This window comes from Oryctolagus cuniculus, chromosome 1 (genome assembly GCF_051225735.1).
Source record: "Oryctolagus cuniculus isolate XC-2025 breed Fujian yellow rabbit chromosome 1, ASM5122573v1, whole genome shotgun sequence".
NCBI classification, from domain to species: Eukaryota; Metazoa; Chordata; class Mammalia; order Lagomorpha; family Leporidae; genus Oryctolagus; species Oryctolagus cuniculus.
Genome location: NC_142867.1, coordinates 163,079,603 through 163,097,534, shown reverse-complemented (window position 1 = coordinate 163,097,534; position 17,932 = coordinate 163,079,603). Strand labels below are relative to the sequence as shown.

Sequence of the window (17,932 nt, the reverse complement as noted above, 5' to 3'; positions counted from 1 at the left end):
TATTGAGCTGCGGCGCCGACCAAAATAAGTGTAACTTTCATTTCTATTTTCCACCAACTTTTTGAAGTGCCCTTAAACTTTTGAAAAAACAGGGGCCTTTATTTTATGCTAGTTCTTAGGAAAAAGATAGTGCACTACTAATTATTTTTAGTTATTTAGTTGTTTGAAAAGGAGAGGAAGAAAGAGATCTTCCATTTGCTGATTCACTCCCCAAATGGCTGCAAGAGCTGGGACAGGGCCAAAGCCGAAGCCTAGAGTCAGGAGCTCCATCCAGGTCTCCCAGAAGAGTGGTGGGGGCCCAAGCCATCATCTGCTCCCTCCCGAAACACATTAGTAGGAAGCTGGATCCAGAGCAGGGAGTAGCTGGGGCTCAAACCAGCATCAGCCAGAGCAATGCAGGCATTCCTAGCAGCACTTTACCCAAAAAGCACTTCTGCTCAAAAAAAAAAAAAAAAAAAGGAAAGAAGAAAGAAAAGAAGAAAAAGAGCCTGCCCCCACTACCACTTCTTAAAGGCATTCTGGGAATATCAAGAGAAATATTTGGTCTTTTGTTTGGGTATATCTCTGTGGGTTACCTGGAAATGTGTAATTCTGTAACCATCTTCGACTCATTTAATATAATACGATTTTAGGTATAAAGTAAGCCTCTAAAAAAAGCATTTTCTGATGGCTAAACAATGAGCTGGGGGTTGAACTGTATTTTCAAGTCAATTAGCAGTTTTTTTTTGTTTTTTTTTTTTTTTTTTTTTTGACAGGCAGAGTGGACAGTGAGAGAGAGAGACAGAGAGAAAGGTCTTCCTTTCCCGTTGGTTCACCCTCCAATGGCCGCCACGGCCGGCGCGCTGCGGCGGGCGCACCGCGCTGATCCGATGGCAGGAGCCAGGAGCCAGGTGCTTCTCCTGGTCTCCCATGGGGTGCAGGGCCCAAGCACCTGGGCCATCCTCCACTGCACTCCCGGGCCACAGGAGAGAGCTGGCCTGGAAGAGGGGCAACCGGGACAGAATCCGGCGCCCCAACCGGGACTAGAACCCGGTGTGCCGGCGCCGCAAGGCGGAGGATTAGCCTAGTGAGCCGCGGCTCCGGCCAGCAGTTTTTCTTAAAAGGAGCCCATTTGTTTCCTTAGTTCGCATTTTAAACTGCTGAACACCTGCCATGTATTAAGCAAAATTGTGTTCGTTTACTATTCAGAAAGAACCTGAAACACAACAAAAAGCCATCTTTACGGCCAAAGTTGCCGCCTGGAGAGGTGTGGGTTCAAGTCCCAGCTGCTCCACTTCCCATCCGGCTCCCTACTAATTTCCCTGAGAAGGCAGCAGAAGATGGCCCAAATACTTGGGCCCCTGCACTCAAGTGGGAGACCCAAATGTATTGCCAGGCTCCTGGCTTTAGCCTGCCCCACTGCAGCCATTTAGGGAGTGAACCAGAGAATGCAAGATTCTTTCTCTTTCTCTCTTTCTTTCTCTCTCTCCGCCTTTCAAATAAATAAATCTTAAGGAAAAAAAAAAAAAAACTCATCTTTTCTGCTGACATGTCTAGAACCCGTTATTTTCTTTCGCCAACAGCACAATCTTTACGAGTGCCAGGCACTGCAGCAGGTGCTGAACACACCTTTGGGGACCCTGCCCTGGTGGCACTGAAATACGGTAGTAGAAAGGTTTTGAAAAACGAGCGCCCTTCCAGCCTCCGGCAATCACTATTCTAAGTTCGCGTGTTTAAACAGTAGATTTGATTTTTGTCAAATAGGGAGTAGCCGCCTACATTGGAACACTGGGCTAAGCGGTTTATTACGCACGTTCTTTCCTCGTCCACCCTCCCAGTCCTCCAGGGGAGGTTTTCAGGGCAGAACACTTTAAGTGCACACAAGGAAAGCGCCGGAACGTAACCCGGGCCGTTGCCTTTTCCCACAGGCTCTGAGGTGTGTCCCTAGCTAGAAGCAGTGTCGTGTTTCTGCTTACAACCTGCCTGCCGAGTCCCCGGGGCGCAGCTCTGCGCGGCTCAACACCCCCTTGCCTCCTTCCTGGGGTACCAACAGCGTCCTCGGCCGGGCTCCGGTAACGCAGTCCTGCAGCCTGCGGGAGCCGCCCTTTCCCGAGAGGGGCGGGCTGCAGGATGACTGACGGCTGCGCCGCGCATGCTCCTGGCCGCTCTCCAGCTCCCGGCGCCGAGCGGCGTTCTCGTACCGCACTTGCTCCGTAGATGCTGAAGTATCAGAGTTAAGTATCTGTGATCTTGACTTTTTAACCAGAGAGTGCTAGTTTATTGCTGAGCTTAAGGATAAAAGAAGTAAGAAATGAAAGTTAGGTTGGTTGGTTGGTTTTGCTTTTTTTTTTTTTAAGTTTCCTCCCCACTAAGTACAATCAGATGTGGGATTCTCTGCAGGGTACTGAAGGGAGGCTGACTTCGCTTTGCCTCTTAGTTTATCGGCTCGTTTGTTTGAGGTAATATTTTTCATTGCAAGGGAAAAGCCGAAGTTCTGCAAACATTTTTAGTTAAATGCCTCGAACTCCCCTGATGTGCCAGAAAATAAATAAATAATAAGGAAAATGATTTATGAGGCTTTGTGGGGAAAACAATTGTCCTTTCATCTCAGGATAGAGTTTATCCTTGACCCGGAAGCACTCGCTCGAATTCCAGGCAAACAGCACCCATTCAGAAACAATCTATCCAAGACCCTGAGAGCACCATCGTGAACCAGACATCTGAGGGCTTTTATGCCTCTTCTGGTCCAGGATTAAAACATACTATATTTTAAAGCACAAATATTTTATACACACTAAGCACAAATAATGAAAGAAATCGGCTGCCTCAGCAAACACTTGCATTTGAAAGAACAAATTATTTGTGGTGTAAAACCCAGTGTCTCCAATGAGTATCTCGAAGATGGGGGGAGGGGCTGAGTCTTTCTGAAGGACTGCAAAGTGAATGAATAACTGACTAGTTTGATCTGTATTTCACAGGGAAAAGAAAAGGTAAATATGCTTGTATTCACCCTGGCCCTAAGAAAGGCATGGTCTTTCAGAATTTCCTGCATATTGCCCATGCTTTCTCCTTTAGCTAAGAAAAACTCTCCCCCTGTCCCACAGATTTATATGTGGTCTCCAGGTGTATCACTCAGAATGCCTCTGGGTTTCTGCGCCTGGAAATCAACAGACACCTGGCCATCAGGAGCACGGAGTTTTGTCTTTATTTTTGTGCCCCACCTCCAACCCAGTTCAGGAAGTGCGGAGATGCCTGAGTACCTAGAGAGAATTAGGACCAGCACAGTAGTCTGGGGGACCAAATGGTGGTGCACCTGGCTCAACAGTCTCTTCTGGTCTCCAATAGCCCTGCCTCTGCCTTGTGTCTTCACCTTCCCAGCCAAGAAGGATTGATCCAAAGATGACACTTTACTCAATCCTGGCCAATCAGAGTTCTTTTTCAGGATTTTTAAATGGAACAAGAGCAGGAATTCAGTATTATAAGGGATAAATATGATTAAACATGGTGCTTGAGAGAATCCTGGTCTGCAATGAGAGAAATGGAGAAATGCAACAAAGAAGGAATGACTGGAGACAGATGGGAGGGGCTCCTGCAGAGAAATAAATGTCCTGGTTCCGGTTGTTCAGAAAACACAGATGTTTCTTTGTTTTTTTCTGAGATTTCGCTTCCATGTCATGTAAAAAGAAAAGGCTAAATAGCTCACATGTCCATAGGTTCTCTGTGGAGGAATATATAAGGATTGGGCAAAGGGGTGTCCTCTGGGGAGAGGACACAAGAAGAAGACTGACTGCACTGTGTACTTCACAGTCCTATACCATGTGCATTCATCACCTGTTTTTTTAGATAATAATTTAAAATCTATACAAGAGGCCCACACTACAAGGGGGTGCAAAATGGGTAATTATCATGACAGTGTATTTCTACCATCATGAATTTTGCATTTATAATAGTTTTATGTTTATGATAATATTTAAAAATTAAATGACAAAGGTTACAACTCTGCAGAATATTTAGGCTGAATTTTTCCACTTTTATAATTAGTCCATAACAGTGCAGATAAACCTGAAAAAATATTCTGTTAAGTGAAATAAGCCAGGCACAGTTAGACAAATGTCATGTGATCTCACTGCAGAGTAGAATGGTGGTTACCAGAGGCTGGAGGTGGGGGTAAGGAAAGGCGAGATATTGATCAATGGGTACAAACTCATAATTAGATAGGAGGAGAAAGTTCTCATGTTCTATTGCACAGAAAGATGACTATAGTTAATAATACTATATTGTGCATTTCCAAATAGCTAAAAAGGACTATTTTAAATTTTCTCAACACAGAGAAACGATAAATATTTGAGATGATGGATATGCTAATTACTCTGATTGGGTTATTTAACACCTATATTATTATTACCACCTAACTTACAGTTGGAACTAGATTTTGCAAAACACCTGAGATACGTGGGTGTTTCCCCTTCAGTTGGCTCCGAGCTCTTAAAATGCAGGTACTGTGTATTTCTTATTCATCTTTGAAACTAACTTGAGAGAAGAATTTGTCCTATTCCAAGAACCCACTGCACCCACCCACCGAAGGCAGGCCTTCGGTGAGGAATTTCATATGGGAGATTACCCTGCCTTATAACACAGGACTCTCCATACCGGCCAAATACAGATTCCTTTACCTGTAACTGTGCACCCAAAGGAGGTAACAGGAATTAACTGAACTCATCAGATCTCACTCCCAGACTTTACTAAACAGTTGCAGTTGGAGGGGACAGTAGAGAGTAGTAACAAAATCCCAAATATGTACACATAGAAAGAAGCTACACGGGGAAGAAAACTAGAGAGGAGTCAGTGAGAACCTTAGGATAAGCAAATAAAGTCAGTAGATGCTTCATCCAAATGGAGGAGGCCTCCTGTATCAGGAGGAATTATGCTCAGCTGTTTGTAACTGAAACCCAATGACAATGGCTGATGCACATGAAGAATTATTATCTCCTATGAAACAGGAAGGAACAGAAGAAAGCAATCCATGGCTGGTATGGCAGATCCTCAAAGGGAACAGGCACCCAGCCTCCTTTGATTTCGCTGCTCCAAGCTCCTTTGAACATGGCTGCCAACCTCAAGGTCATAAGATGATAAAAGAGGTCCAAATTCCAGGAGGAAAGAAGGCAAAAGAAAAAAAAAAATGTGTTTCTCCCTCTTGTTTCAGTCCCTTCTAGATTTACTGAAGCCTCGTGTATGGGTGTCCACCTGCAACCAACAGCCACACCTAAATGCAAATTAGGCTGGGAAATGCAGCCTTTTAGATGGCGCATTGCCAGTCCAAATAAAACCAGGGCTCTATTACTAAAGAAGAGAAGAATGGATAGTGAAGAGGCAATCAGCAGTTTCTGGTCCTCTCCCTAGATCAAGCATTTAGCTGCCCAGGGAACAAGGAAGTGAGGTTGAGCCCCCTTCTAGTGCCCAGACTATGTTCTAGTCATTGAGAGGCCTGCTGAGTGCTGACATGCCAATCTTCCTTATTCTATTCTCTCTCCTTAAAATAAGCCATTATGTTTTTAATTTATTTTTATAGATTTATTATTTCTTTGAAAGGCACAGTTACACAATGAAAGGGAGAGGGAGAGGTAGGAAGAGATCTTCCATCTGCCAGTTCATTCCCCAAAAGGCAGCAATGGCAAGGGTCTGGCTGAAGCCAGGATCCTGGAACTTCACATGGGTCTCCCATAGGGTTACAGGGTCCCAAGTACTTGGGCCATCTTCTGCTGCCTTCCCAGGCCCATCAGCAGGGAACTTGATCAGAAGTGGAGCACAGAGCCAGCACTGTGGCGTAGCAGGTAAAGCCACCACCTGCAGTGCTGGCATCCCATATGGGTGCCAGTTCCAGTCTCGGATACTCAACTTCTGATCCAGCTCTCTGCTATGGCCTGGGAAAGCAGCAGAAGATGGCCCAAATCCTTGGGTCCCTACACCCACCTGGGAAACCCAGAGGAAGCTCCTGGCTCCAGGCTCCTGGCTTTGGATTATCACAATTCCAGCAGTTGTGGCCAACTGGGGAGTGAACCAGCAGATGGAAGACCTCTCACTCTCTGCCTCTCCTTCTCTCTCTGTGTAACTCTGACTTTCAAATAAATAAATTAATTTAAAAAAAAGAAGAAGTGGAGCAGCCAGGACTCAAACAAGTTCTCTTATGTGATCCCAGCATCACAGGTGGCATCTTAACCCACTGTGCCACAATGTGGACTCCAAACCATTATTTTCAAAAAATAACTTAAATGGGCCTATATTTTTTCTACTTAAAAGAACCTAAATAATACATGGCTCAGATACAAGCATGTTTTTCAACACACAGAAGTTTCTCAATAAATGTTCATTAAACTGAGCTGAATTCCATGAGCCATTTTTCATGCCTGAGAGATGGTGCAGGGCACAAGATGAATTCTGAAGTTCAGATGACCTGGAATTCTTCTCTACTCAAGTACTTGCAGATGTATGATACTGGGCAAGCTGCATCACTGTTGTAAGCCTGTGTCCTTATCCTCAAGTATAACATGAAACTAACCACTACCTGAACTTCCCATTTTACATGGACAGCTCTGTCACATACACCTGCTCTCTGCCTTCCCTGAAGCTCCAAACACAGTATCACAGAAGACAGTGCTGGGGCTTTGTGAATTCTGCAAATGTTTGGTGCAAAATTATCATCTTTCCATGTTATCCAAAGAATGGTCCACATAGTGTTGTCTTTTTTTTATTTAACATTTTATTTATTTTTTCAAAAGGCAGGAGTGACAGAGAGAGAAAGAGACAGAGAGAAAAAGAGATCTTCCATCTGTTGGTTCACTCTCCAAATGACCACAACGGCTGAGGCAGTCTGAAGCCAGGCTTCCTGAGGTGACAGAAAAGGAAGAGCAGAATGCTGGTGACAAAGTTGTGATCAAGGAGGATTTCCAAGGTGAGTGGACCACACCAGCTTCACCTAAGGTTGCAAGCTCACCCTAAGGTTGCAAGCTGGTCTGAAGACACAGGTGCTCTCCATGCCTACTGAGCAGGCTCCTACCAAAGACTGGACCCCTGAACTCCCACTGCTGCAACTTCCACTGCTCAGGTCACTGAATGGATTGGCACAACCACTGAGTGGGCTTAAGCTGCTCTCCCGCTAGCTCTTAAGTAAAATGAAAATAAGGTTGATGGAAAATAAACATGAGGGTTTTTTTAAAAAAAAAAAAAAGAATATATTTTCATTATTTTTCATCATGCCAAGTGTTTAGGTGCTTTCTGGCTTGAGGATTGCACTGGGTCACTAGTTGCATTAGTGTATGGATTAAAAATAATGGCCATTTGTTGTATTCATAGAGAAGGTCATCAACCTTAAGTTTCATAACCAACTGGGACAACTGAAACTAAATCCACTACTTTGTTGCAGGGAATTTCTGAATCTACAAGTTTCGTTTTAAAAACTCTGATCAGCATGGAGACAAAGAGAGTAAAAGAGAGCTGAGTCACATCCCAGAGATCCACACCTGATGAGACAGGAGATAGCTGTGGAATGGCTCCAGGCTGGAGACAGAAGAGGCTGGCAAAGAGAAAGGCTGACAGTCTGAGTATTCACAACACATAAGGAGAGAAAATAGTCAACATCACCTGCATTAACCTCTGACTATAGATTTTTGAAAGCCATGTCTCAGTTGGCACTACCTTTCAGAGCTCAGCATTGCTCAGCCAATATTTGGTGCCTGATAGTTATAAATGTTCATTGAATTAAATGAGAACAGTAAGTCAAATCTCAAGAACAAGATTGACAGACTTATCGAAGTTCAACTTCACTATTCTTGAACAGACCCAGACTTTACCTAGCTTAATAATCTCAATTAAGTCTATTTTGGTTTTTAACCATATTGAGTATCATTTTCAATCAAATTTAACCAGATATTAAATTAGCTAAACCATAGGAGAAACCATTTTCAAGATTCCATATTTATCAACATACAATGATCTTAATTTAATTAATTCTAAGAACTCATATATAAGGTTAGTTTTTCAAACACAAACCAACTGCTTAAATATAATAGAGCCTTCCATGCCACTAAACCCCAGAGAACATCACAATTGGGGGAAATCAACAAAGTTAGGGCATTTGTCTACCCAGACATTTTTGAGAATTTCATCACTCATTTGGGATTATATTCAATAAAGGTGCAATGTTCTTTTTGACATTGACATCTGACTTAAGACCTTAAGTGTGTTGTTTCTTTACTCCATCTTTTACCTCAAAAGAATAAATTCTATAATAAAAACACCTAAAATCTACTTTCTTAACAAATTTCTACTAATGAATGCTAAGTGTCAACTGCAGTCCTTTTGCTGTGCATTAGATCTCTGGATTTATTTATTCCACAGAACTGCAATTCTTTACACTACATCTCCCCATACCTCCTTATGCCCTGCCCCTAGAAACTACCATTCTACTTGGTTTTTATGTATTTGACATTTCTTTTCAGATTCCACATAAAAGTGACACGTATATAACATAGATATTATATTAACTTACTTGATGATATTAGCTATTTCACTATGTCTATCAAAAAAATCATGATGTGTACCTTAAATGTACATAACATTTTAAGGAATAAAAATAAAAAGAACAAATTTGTGGTGTACTTTCTAAAGACTGTGGCTGGGAGGAAAAAATACTTCATCTAATTCTTCCTGTGATAATTTTTCATAATATCAGCAATTCTCAGAATTGAGTAAGACTCTCCTCATTCAGCAAATATTCCTTTTTTAAAAATTTTATTTTCATTTTATTTGGAAAAAAATAGCCATAGATAGAGTGATCTTCCAATTTCTGGTTCACTCCCCAACTGCTTGCAACAGCCAGGGTGGGGCCAGGCCGAAGCCAGGATCTCAGAACCTCATCACAGTCTCCTGCATGTGTGGCAGCGTCCCAAATACTTGAGCCATCACCTGCTGCCTCCTAGGATGCACATTAGCAGAAAGCTGGAATCAGGAGTGAAGCAGCCAGGACGCAAGTCAGGTATCGGATGTGGGATGAGTGCACCTCAGGCTGCAATTCGTAGCTGCACCAATCACCTATCAAATATTTCTTGACATTTGTGTGCTAGGTCCTGACATATGAAGATAAATGAAGGCATTTCTGCTTGCTAACTCAATCTCATACTCAGTACAAAGTTTCCTTGCTTGTTCTACATGAAGACCTCCAAATGTACTCTTTCACGAGGCAGACAAGTTCATACATGGAACAAACCAAAATGAAATAGAGTTTTCCTTTTGTCATGCTATACTTAACCCCCTGTAACATTCTCTGCTTAGTCCTGATTGTATCTTCCAGAGACTCTCAAGGGACTGTAATTCCCTCTTCAAAATGACAAAATTTCAAATATATAATGACACAAATCAAGCCCTTTCTCTTTAAGCTATCTCTTCTCCAGACTACATCCACAAAATCCTTAACTGCTTATAGTTAGGCAAGTCTTGCTATCCTTTCCCCATGCTCATCACAAAGTTCATTAATGTCCTCACTGAAAATGCAATATTCAAAACTGGACACAGTCTAATAGAGGAAAATGAACTGTAGTTGGTATTTCCTTTGATCTGGAGGCTGGATTAATGGAGTCCAAGTTTATATTTGAAATTTCTGATAGTCATAACTCATTCTTGATTCCTTTTGAGCTTTATGGTTCCCTATGACTCCCAGATCATTTTCACAGAAACTAACCTTAAGTCTCACTCAGTGTAAAGTTTCATAATTGTATGACTGTTCTTAAAATCTGAATATAAGATTTTGCCTTTGATCTACAGTGCTAGACTAGACCACTTCTACCATTAACAATATTGGCCAGACCTTCCAACTTAATGCCATTTACAGATGTGATAAGCATACCTTTTATGCCTTCATTTGCCTGCTAGGATGTGGTACAAAACAAGAGGATCCATGAATCATGACACTGACTACCTTCCTTGAAGTTGATATTGATTGATTACTCAATATCTTTTGAAAGTAATACTTCAAAAAACTACAAAATCCTTGATTTCACTGTTACCCATCCTAAAATACCTATCATAAAAGATATTGTTCAAGCCAAAACTTGTCTATGACATTCTCATGGTATCTCTTCAGTAACTCCAACAAAAGAGAAAATAGCGTGAGTTTGGATTCACAGCTTCATAACATCTCAGATACCTTCTTATCACCTTACATGTTGACATTCCATTAAACAATCTGGTGATGACTAATAGAAGCAGCAGTCCACTTGGGGCTGTGCTACTTAATAACATCAAATGATGCATTCATCAGTAAAATGATACTTCAGAGCTTGCCACCAAGCTACACTAGGGTAGATGAAGTCATTTCTCCAGTTTTCTTGTTTGTACTAAAAGGTAATACACACAGTCTTCAATCTCATTAGAACAAATAAAGAAATTACACCATTCCCTGTTCCCCAGTTTGTATCTTCAGCAATGACTTAAACTCTGGCTGTAGTCATCAAATTGAAGTGAATATGGTTTTTGGATTGATCTCAGTTCAAAACAAAGAAAATAAGGGCAGGAAATTGGCCTAGCAGTCAAGATATTGGTTAAGGTGCCCATGTTTCATATTGGAGTATCTGTTTGATACCTGGCTCCAGCTCCTGACTGCAGCTTTCTGTTAATGCAGGCTCTGGGAGGCAGCAAGTGATGCCTCAAGTAATGGGTTCCTGCCACCTACATGGCATGGATTCAGTTCTGGGCTCCTGTCTTTAGTCCAGCCCAATACTATCCAGCCACTTAGGACATTTGAGGAGTGAACCAATGGATGGGCATGCTCTCTCTGCCTAATAAAATTTTGAAAGAAAATAAGAGTAACTTGCCTGACAGTGGTTTGGAGATAGGGAAAGGGGCATGGGTAGCTCTTTCTCTTCCTCTCCCTTTCCTTTCAAGATCCAATCTGCACACATAGAATCCAGACTCTCAATCATTGGTGTAAGCAGGGAAGGTGTGGTAGGCCAGCACTGTTTCCAGGCGGGTAGCCTGTGTAACTCTGGAGTGCAGTATTACGAAGTTCTCTTGCTCGTAGATACAAGCCATGCTCTCAATGTAATAGTAATCAGTAGTAAAGGTAGGTAAGAGTGTTCTATTCTCCAAATGCCAATGTTTTAGTATTATTTCTTGATTGGTTCAGAACCCTATACATGGAGCTGAAGTGCTAATTTTTAGACTCAACAACTTTAACAACATATTTGGATGGGGAGTTTCCCAGCCATAGCCTGTTGGGAGCAGAAATAGTTCCTTTCTAGCAACCCTGTTCTGTTCAGTTATGTGCTACAAGCAGCCCAGGAAAAGTATGACATTGGTGTGAATGCCACAGTGGATCCAAAGGTGTGACAACTAGAGCTATCAATAATGTCTCACAAGTAAATGCTTTCTCATTCTTTTTTTTTTTTTAAGATTTATTTATTTAGTTGAAAGGCAGAGATACGGAGAGGAAGAGGGAAGGGGAGGGGGGAGGGGAGGGAGAGGGGGAGAGAGAATATCTTTCATCTGCTGGTTCACTCCCCAAATGGCTACAATGGCTGGATCTAGGCCAGCCTGAAGCCAGGGGCCAGGAGCTTATTCTGGGTTTCCCATGTGGTTGCAAGGGGCTCCAGGACTTGGGTCACTTCCACTCCTTTCTCAGGCACATCCGCATGGAGCTGGATCAGAAGTGGAGCAACCAGGATTCAAAGGAGCACCCATATGGGATGCCAGCGCTGCAGGTGGTAGCTTAAACCACTATACCACAGCACCAGCCCCTTTCTCATTCTTTACCTCAGTTAGTCTCACAACAGTGGGACACCTGGGGGTATGTGATTGTGTGTGTGCCTGTGTGTACAACATAATGAAGGTAGCATAATTATGGAAATGTATGTAGTCATACAGGTAAAATTATACATATATAATGAATCATATATGCATGTAATCATTATGTGCACTTAACATCTAAATATGTAACATCTACATACAAAATTTTAGAGATAGATTGGTTCATTTCAAGTCAGTTTGTTTACAAGAAAAGATTTCTGGGGGCCAGAACTGTGGCACAGTGGGTACAGCCACCACCTGAGATGCCAGCATCCCATATTGGCACTGGTTTGTGTCCCAGCTGCTCCACTTCTGATCCAGCTCTTGTTAATGGCCTGAGAAAGCAGCAGAAGATGACCCAAGTGTTTGGTCCCTGCCACCCATGTTGGAGACCTAGAGGAAGCCCCTGGCTCCTGGCTTGTACCTGGCTCAGCCATGGCCATTGTGGTCATCTGGGGAGTGAACCAGTGGATGGAAGATCGATCTCTCTCTCTCTCTCTCTCTCTCTCTAACTCTTTCATATAAGTAACTCTTTTTAAAAATTTTCTATACATGTACATTCACAAAAATGTAAATTCAACATTCTTAATTTATTTTCATGTATTTGAAGGGCAGAAATAAAGAGATGGATGGAGACAGGCAGCAAGAGATCTTCTATCTTCTGGTTCACTCCCCCAAATGCCTGCAACAGCCAATGCCGGACTAGACCAAAGCAGGAGCTCAGAACTCAATTCAGATCTCCAATAAGGGTGGAAGTGGCCCAATTATCTGAGCCACAATGTGCTGCTTCCCAGGTAGTGCATTAGCAAGAAATTGGAATTGGAATTGAGGCTAGAACTTGAACCAGGCACTCCTATATGGGATGTGAGCATCCAAAGTGGCATCCTAACAAGGGGACAAAATACTCAGCCCTAGATTCAATTCCTGATATGGCCACTTGCCAAATTTCTATATAATTTATATCAATAATAAAAAGATAATCAACCGGTGCCATGGCTCACTAGGCTAATTCTCTGCCTGTGGTGCTGGCACCCAGGGTTCTAGTCCCAGTTGGGGCGCCAGTTCTGTCCCAGTTGCTCCTCTTCCAGTCTAGCTCTCTGCTGTGGCCCGGGAAGGCAGTGGAAAACGGCCCAAGTCCTTGGGCCCTGCACCCGCATGGGAGACCAGGAGGAAGCACCTGGCTCCTGGCTTCAGATCGGCGCAGCCCACTGGCCGTAGCAGCCATTTGGGGGTTGAACCAACGGAAGAAAGACCTTTCTCTCTGTCTCTCTCTCTCATTGTCTAACTCTGCCTGTCAAAAAAAAAAAAAAAAAAAAAAGATAATCAAGTGAATGGACTGTGTAAATTGGAAATCTCTAGACACATGTTAATTATTATTACTACATTTACCACTATACCACATGCCAACTATTTTCAGGTGTCTCTGTTCAGCTTTACCAAAACACAGAGATCACAAATCAGAAAGTAGAACAAAGAGAGTGGAGCATGATATTAAAAAAAAAAAAAAAGCTTAAGATAATCATTAAAATAAACGTAAGTGGATGCCACAGACCTCAGTTTATACAAAGCAAGGGCCAGCCATTTCAAGAACTATCAGTCCTACAAGTTATACTATATTTATAGAAATAAATCTGAGCATATACATCTAGAATAAGAACAGAGAAAAGTAGAAAAAAATTAATGAACCCAGGTACACCAGTAAGAATTCTAATTCTGGAGTGGGTGTTTGACCAAGTGGTGAAGACACACTTAGGACATCCCGTATCTGAGTGCCTGGGTTTGAGTCCTAGCCCTGCTTTCAATTCCAACTTCCTGCTAATATTCACTCCAAGAGGCAGCAGATGATGGCTCAAGTACTTGGATTCTGGCCATCCCTGTGGGAGACCAGAGGGAGTTCCAGGCTCCTGGCTTTAGCCTCACCCAGTACTGCTGGTGACTCTCCATTTACAGAATGAACCACGAAATGGAACATCTCTTGATCTCTCTCTCCGACTCTCTCTCTCTCTCTCACTTGCTCTCTCTTTCACTCCCTCTCTCTTTCTCTCCCTTTCAAATAAAAAAAAAAATCTAGTTCCAACTGGAAGCCCAGTTGACACTAAAGGATGTCTTTATTATTCGCTAGGGAATTGCGAATTCTCTTTATTTCTTCATCTTGACCTTCAGGCATTTCTTAGCTCTTCTGAGACTTTGCAGAAAGAATTCCGGAAAGTTTCTTAATACAAGTTAGAGTCTTTCATTACACAATAGAATTAAGCTTTTAACTGCAGATGATCTGATGCTAAAATTCATCTTAAAAGACACACAAATACTGGAGCCTCACTATGCAATAGCAGTGCTGAGTAGAAAGTTCCATGCACTGAGGGAGGAGGATGGTGTGGAAGAGATGTATGCATGAGAAAACTCAGTTCCTGAAACCTGAACACCAGTGAAATTAGTCAGTAGGACGGGGTGGAGAGGCATATATACCCACACATATTGAAAGCAGGATTTCAAACATATATTTGCACACTGATACCGTCTGGATATGGTTCAGAATGGCACTATTGAGGTGTCAGAAACTTTAAGAGGTGGGATCTAGTAGAAGGCGGTTAGATCACTGGAGGCTCCACAATTGAAAGGGATTAATGTAGTTTTCACAGGACCCCAGTGAAGTTCACCACAAGAGCAGGCTGCTACAAAAGAGCAAGCCTGGCCCCTGAATCCCTTGATTCCTGTCTTGGCCATGATTGCTCTGTCTCTGTCCCTCTTTCACCTGTGTTCCCATCATGACACCATTCACTGTGTTGTGATTGAGCCAAAAGGTTTTCACATGAAATCAAACCAATGGGGCCACCCAATTTGGGATTTTCAACCTCCAAAACTAAGAGCAAAGGAAACCTATATCCTTTGTATGTTACCCAGCTGCAGATATTTTGTTATAGCAACCAAAACTAGAGTAATATAAACATCATGTTCATACCAGAATTATGCACAATTCCCCAAAGCTGGAAGCAACGTAAGAGTCTACAAACAGATGGCTGAGTAAATGTATAAATAAAATATGAAATATATGCATCTATATATGTATGGACATGTATATATATTATAAATATATATAGTACTTCAAGAATTTGTGAAAAATTAAAAGACAAGTTTTATTTAAGCACAAAAAAATTTTGAAGTTTGTACATACAAGGGTTCTTCAAAAAGTTCACAGAAAAAAATGCATATAATGAAAAATACGTTTGCACCAAAATAAACTTGTGTTTTAACTCCATTTTCCCACAGAATTTTTGAAGTACCCTTATTTAAATGGTTTTAACCAAGTTAAAACAATTGCTGCCTTTGGGAAGAAAAGAGAGAACAATACTGCATGACTTTGCCTACAACTCCTCCTACTTCTGCCACCAAAGAATTAAGACAAAGGGAAATGATTTTTAACTATTCATGTATAATATTCATGTTAAGAATGCTATTATTGAATTAGAACCCAAAATCCAAGGCAGATTCCATTAAATGTGCATTAAAAAACAGATATGTTTGAAACGTTTGCAGTTGCCAAGTGTGATCTGAGGACCAGCAGCACCAGCATCTGGGAGTTTGTTAGAAATGCACTCTTGGGGCCAGCACTGTGGTGTAAGCACAGTGCCACAATGCCAGCATCCCAAATGGGTGCCGGATCAAATCTTGCCTGCTCGACTCCCAATCTAGCTCCCTGCTGATGTGCCTGGGAAAGCAGTGGAAGATGGCCCGTCTTTGGTCATGTACCCATGCTGGAGACTCAGATGGAGTCTGGGTTCCTGGCTTCAGCCTGGCCCAGCCCTGGCTGTTCAAACAATTTTGGGGAGTGAACCAGCAGATGAAAGATATCTCTCTCTTTCTTTCTCTGTCCCTCCCTTTCTCTGTAACTCTGCCTTTTATATAAATAAAACTTGAAAAGAAGGAAAGAAAAGAAATGTAGACTCTCAATTCCACCAACACAGATAAAATAAGAATCTGCAGTTTATCAAGATTCCCAGGTGATTCAATCATCTACCAAAGTTTGAAAAGCACTGTTGTAACACATTTTTAAGAATTACAAATTACATATACACACAAAATCACTTGATCAGCTGAGATGGAAAGAAAACATGTCATTAAAGTTGCCTTATTGTACTGTGAGTTAAATTAAGAAAAGGTCGATGCTTTACTTTAAGTTCTCAAAAATTATTAAAGCCAAATCTATTTATTTATTGCCTTTAACCCTGAAAAATGTTTAAACTGAACAACATATCTGAATTAATATGTTGTTGACAGTATTACTTGAAAACGTTATCCAGCAGGTTTCATAGAAATGAAGTGTTCTGAAAAGCAGAGACCAATTTCAAAGCTCTGATTAAGTATATGGCGACAGATTTGATAAGTTTGAAATTCCAATAATTCATCATTTCAGCGTAACTAATAAACAATCCTAACAATAAATTTTCTACACAAAGTATTGACCCTCATAAACATCTAACAAGAAAATTCTGGTCACTGGTAATGTGAGAAAAACCAGTACAGCAAACTGAATACACATAATGTTATACTAGAACAGCAAAAAAAGTCCCAATATGTTCACTAAATACAAAGCATAAAAATTCAACATCTCTAAGTATCCAAAATATAAAATGGAATAAGAGAGAGTTCATATTTGGAATAAGAAGGCTTTCCCAGTAGGATCTTTTCAATATGATTTTGTTCTAATGTATCTCTCCTCATTACCTCTCAAGTAGTTTGATTCAGCACTGTTTACAATTAAGACTTGAAACCAAAACTAAACTTGTGATAGAGATATTAAAATCTAGTGACGGTACAGATAAGCAGAAATGACTGGAAGGGAAAAAAGGAATAAGTTTATCTCTGACACCAGGGCTTACTTGGCTAGAAAACATTTTGTCCACTTAATGACATCTTCAACAGTTGTTGGAATCTCTGCCTGCTTTCATTTTGCAAAAGCTCTGGATTTGGCAATCATAAAAATAAATAAAACTGACTCAACAAAATCAAATACTATTTTATAAGTGCAGAGTGAACCCAACCTAAGGTTTGGCTTTTTGTTTTTGAAATTAATGCTAATTTTAGGTAATCATTCAGAGACACCCCCCAGAGGTTTATGTGAACTCATCAATAGCAAAATAATATTTATTCATGTTTTTAAGAGCAAGGAAGAAAGTCTTTAAGCTGCTGACTCATTTGCCACATTCCACATGTCCACCTAATATTCCTGTTACCCAGATGAGAACAGAGCTAGAAATAACACCTCACTCCACAACAGATTAAAGGTGAGATATTTTCAGAAATTCCACTACTGGGTATATACCCAAAAGACTTGCACACAATCTATCAAAGAGATATCTAAACCACCATGTTTATAGCAGCACCGTTCACAACAGCCAAAATCTGGAACGAACCAAGGCATTCATCACCACCAGATGACTGGATAAATAAAATGTGGCATATATTTACAATGGAATATTATTCAGCCATAAAAATTAATGAAATTCTACCATTTGCAGCAAAATGGATATAACTGGAGGACATCATGTTTAGTGAAATAAGCCAGACCCAAAAAGACAAATACCACATAATCACCCTTAGATGTGGGAGCTAAAATTTAAACAACAAAGAAATGTGTGTACCAGTATTGCTGCAAATAGTTTTATAAAGCTTTACTGTATACTTTTGTCAAACCAGGTCAAACCAGTGCTTAAGAATGTTATACTAAGGCCGGCGCTGTGTCACAGCAGGTTAACGCCCTGGCCTGAAGCACCAGCATCCCATATGGGTGCCATTTCTAATCCCGGCTGCTCTGCTTCCAATCCAGCTCTCTGCTATGGCCTAGGAAAGCAGTAGAAGATGGCCCAAGTCCTTGGGCCCCTGCACCCATGTGGGAGACTGGAAGCAGCTCATGGCTCCTGGCTTTGGATCGGCACAGCTCCAGCCATTGAAGCCATCTGTGGAGTGAACCACTGGATGGAAGACCTCTCTCTCTCTCTGCCTATCCTCTCTCCATGTAATTCTGACTTTCAAATAAATAGATAAATCTTAAAAAAATGTTATACTACTATAGTTTTAATGATTTATGGTTACTTTAAAATTTACTGTAAGTGGGTGAAAT

General features: G+C 41.4%; 1 protein-coding gene and 1 long non-coding RNA gene across 9 annotated transcripts in view; one reads left to right on the top strand and one right to left on the bottom strand.

Moving 5' to 3' along the window:
- Positions 1 to 17,932, bottom strand: part of DMRT2 (doublesex and mab-3 related transcription factor 2) — a 128,619-nt gene that overhangs the window by 46,814 nt on the left and 63,873 nt on the right. For 2 of the 7 annotated variants that reach the window (XR_011379713.2, XM_089316411.1), the window contains one exon: positions 6,714 to 6,862. The exons of 4 other annotated variants lie outside the window; for them this stretch is intronic. Coding sequence is in view for 2 of the 3 variants with exons in the window: in XM_089316411.1 (XP_089172537.1) it covers positions 6,814 to 6,862 (49 nt within the window). In the remaining variant the exon portion in view is untranslated. Of the gene's footprint in view, positions 1 to 236; positions 2,268 to 6,713; positions 6,863 to 17,932 lie in introns of those variants that run through there. One more of the 7 variants, XM_089316421.1, reaches the window with a different exon arrangement.
- LOC149128733 (uncharacterized) lies at positions 2,079 to 17,878 on the top strand. 2 transcript variants are annotated; one of them, XR_016223365.1, is made up of 3 exons: positions 2,079 to 2,212; positions 6,756 to 6,928; positions 7,400 to 17,878. It is a non-coding gene; the product is annotated as an uncharacterized LOC149128733 (long non-coding RNA). The 2 variants fall into 2 exon arrangements; XR_016223366.1 differs by having other exon boundaries at positions 2,092 to 2,212; positions 6,760 to 6,928.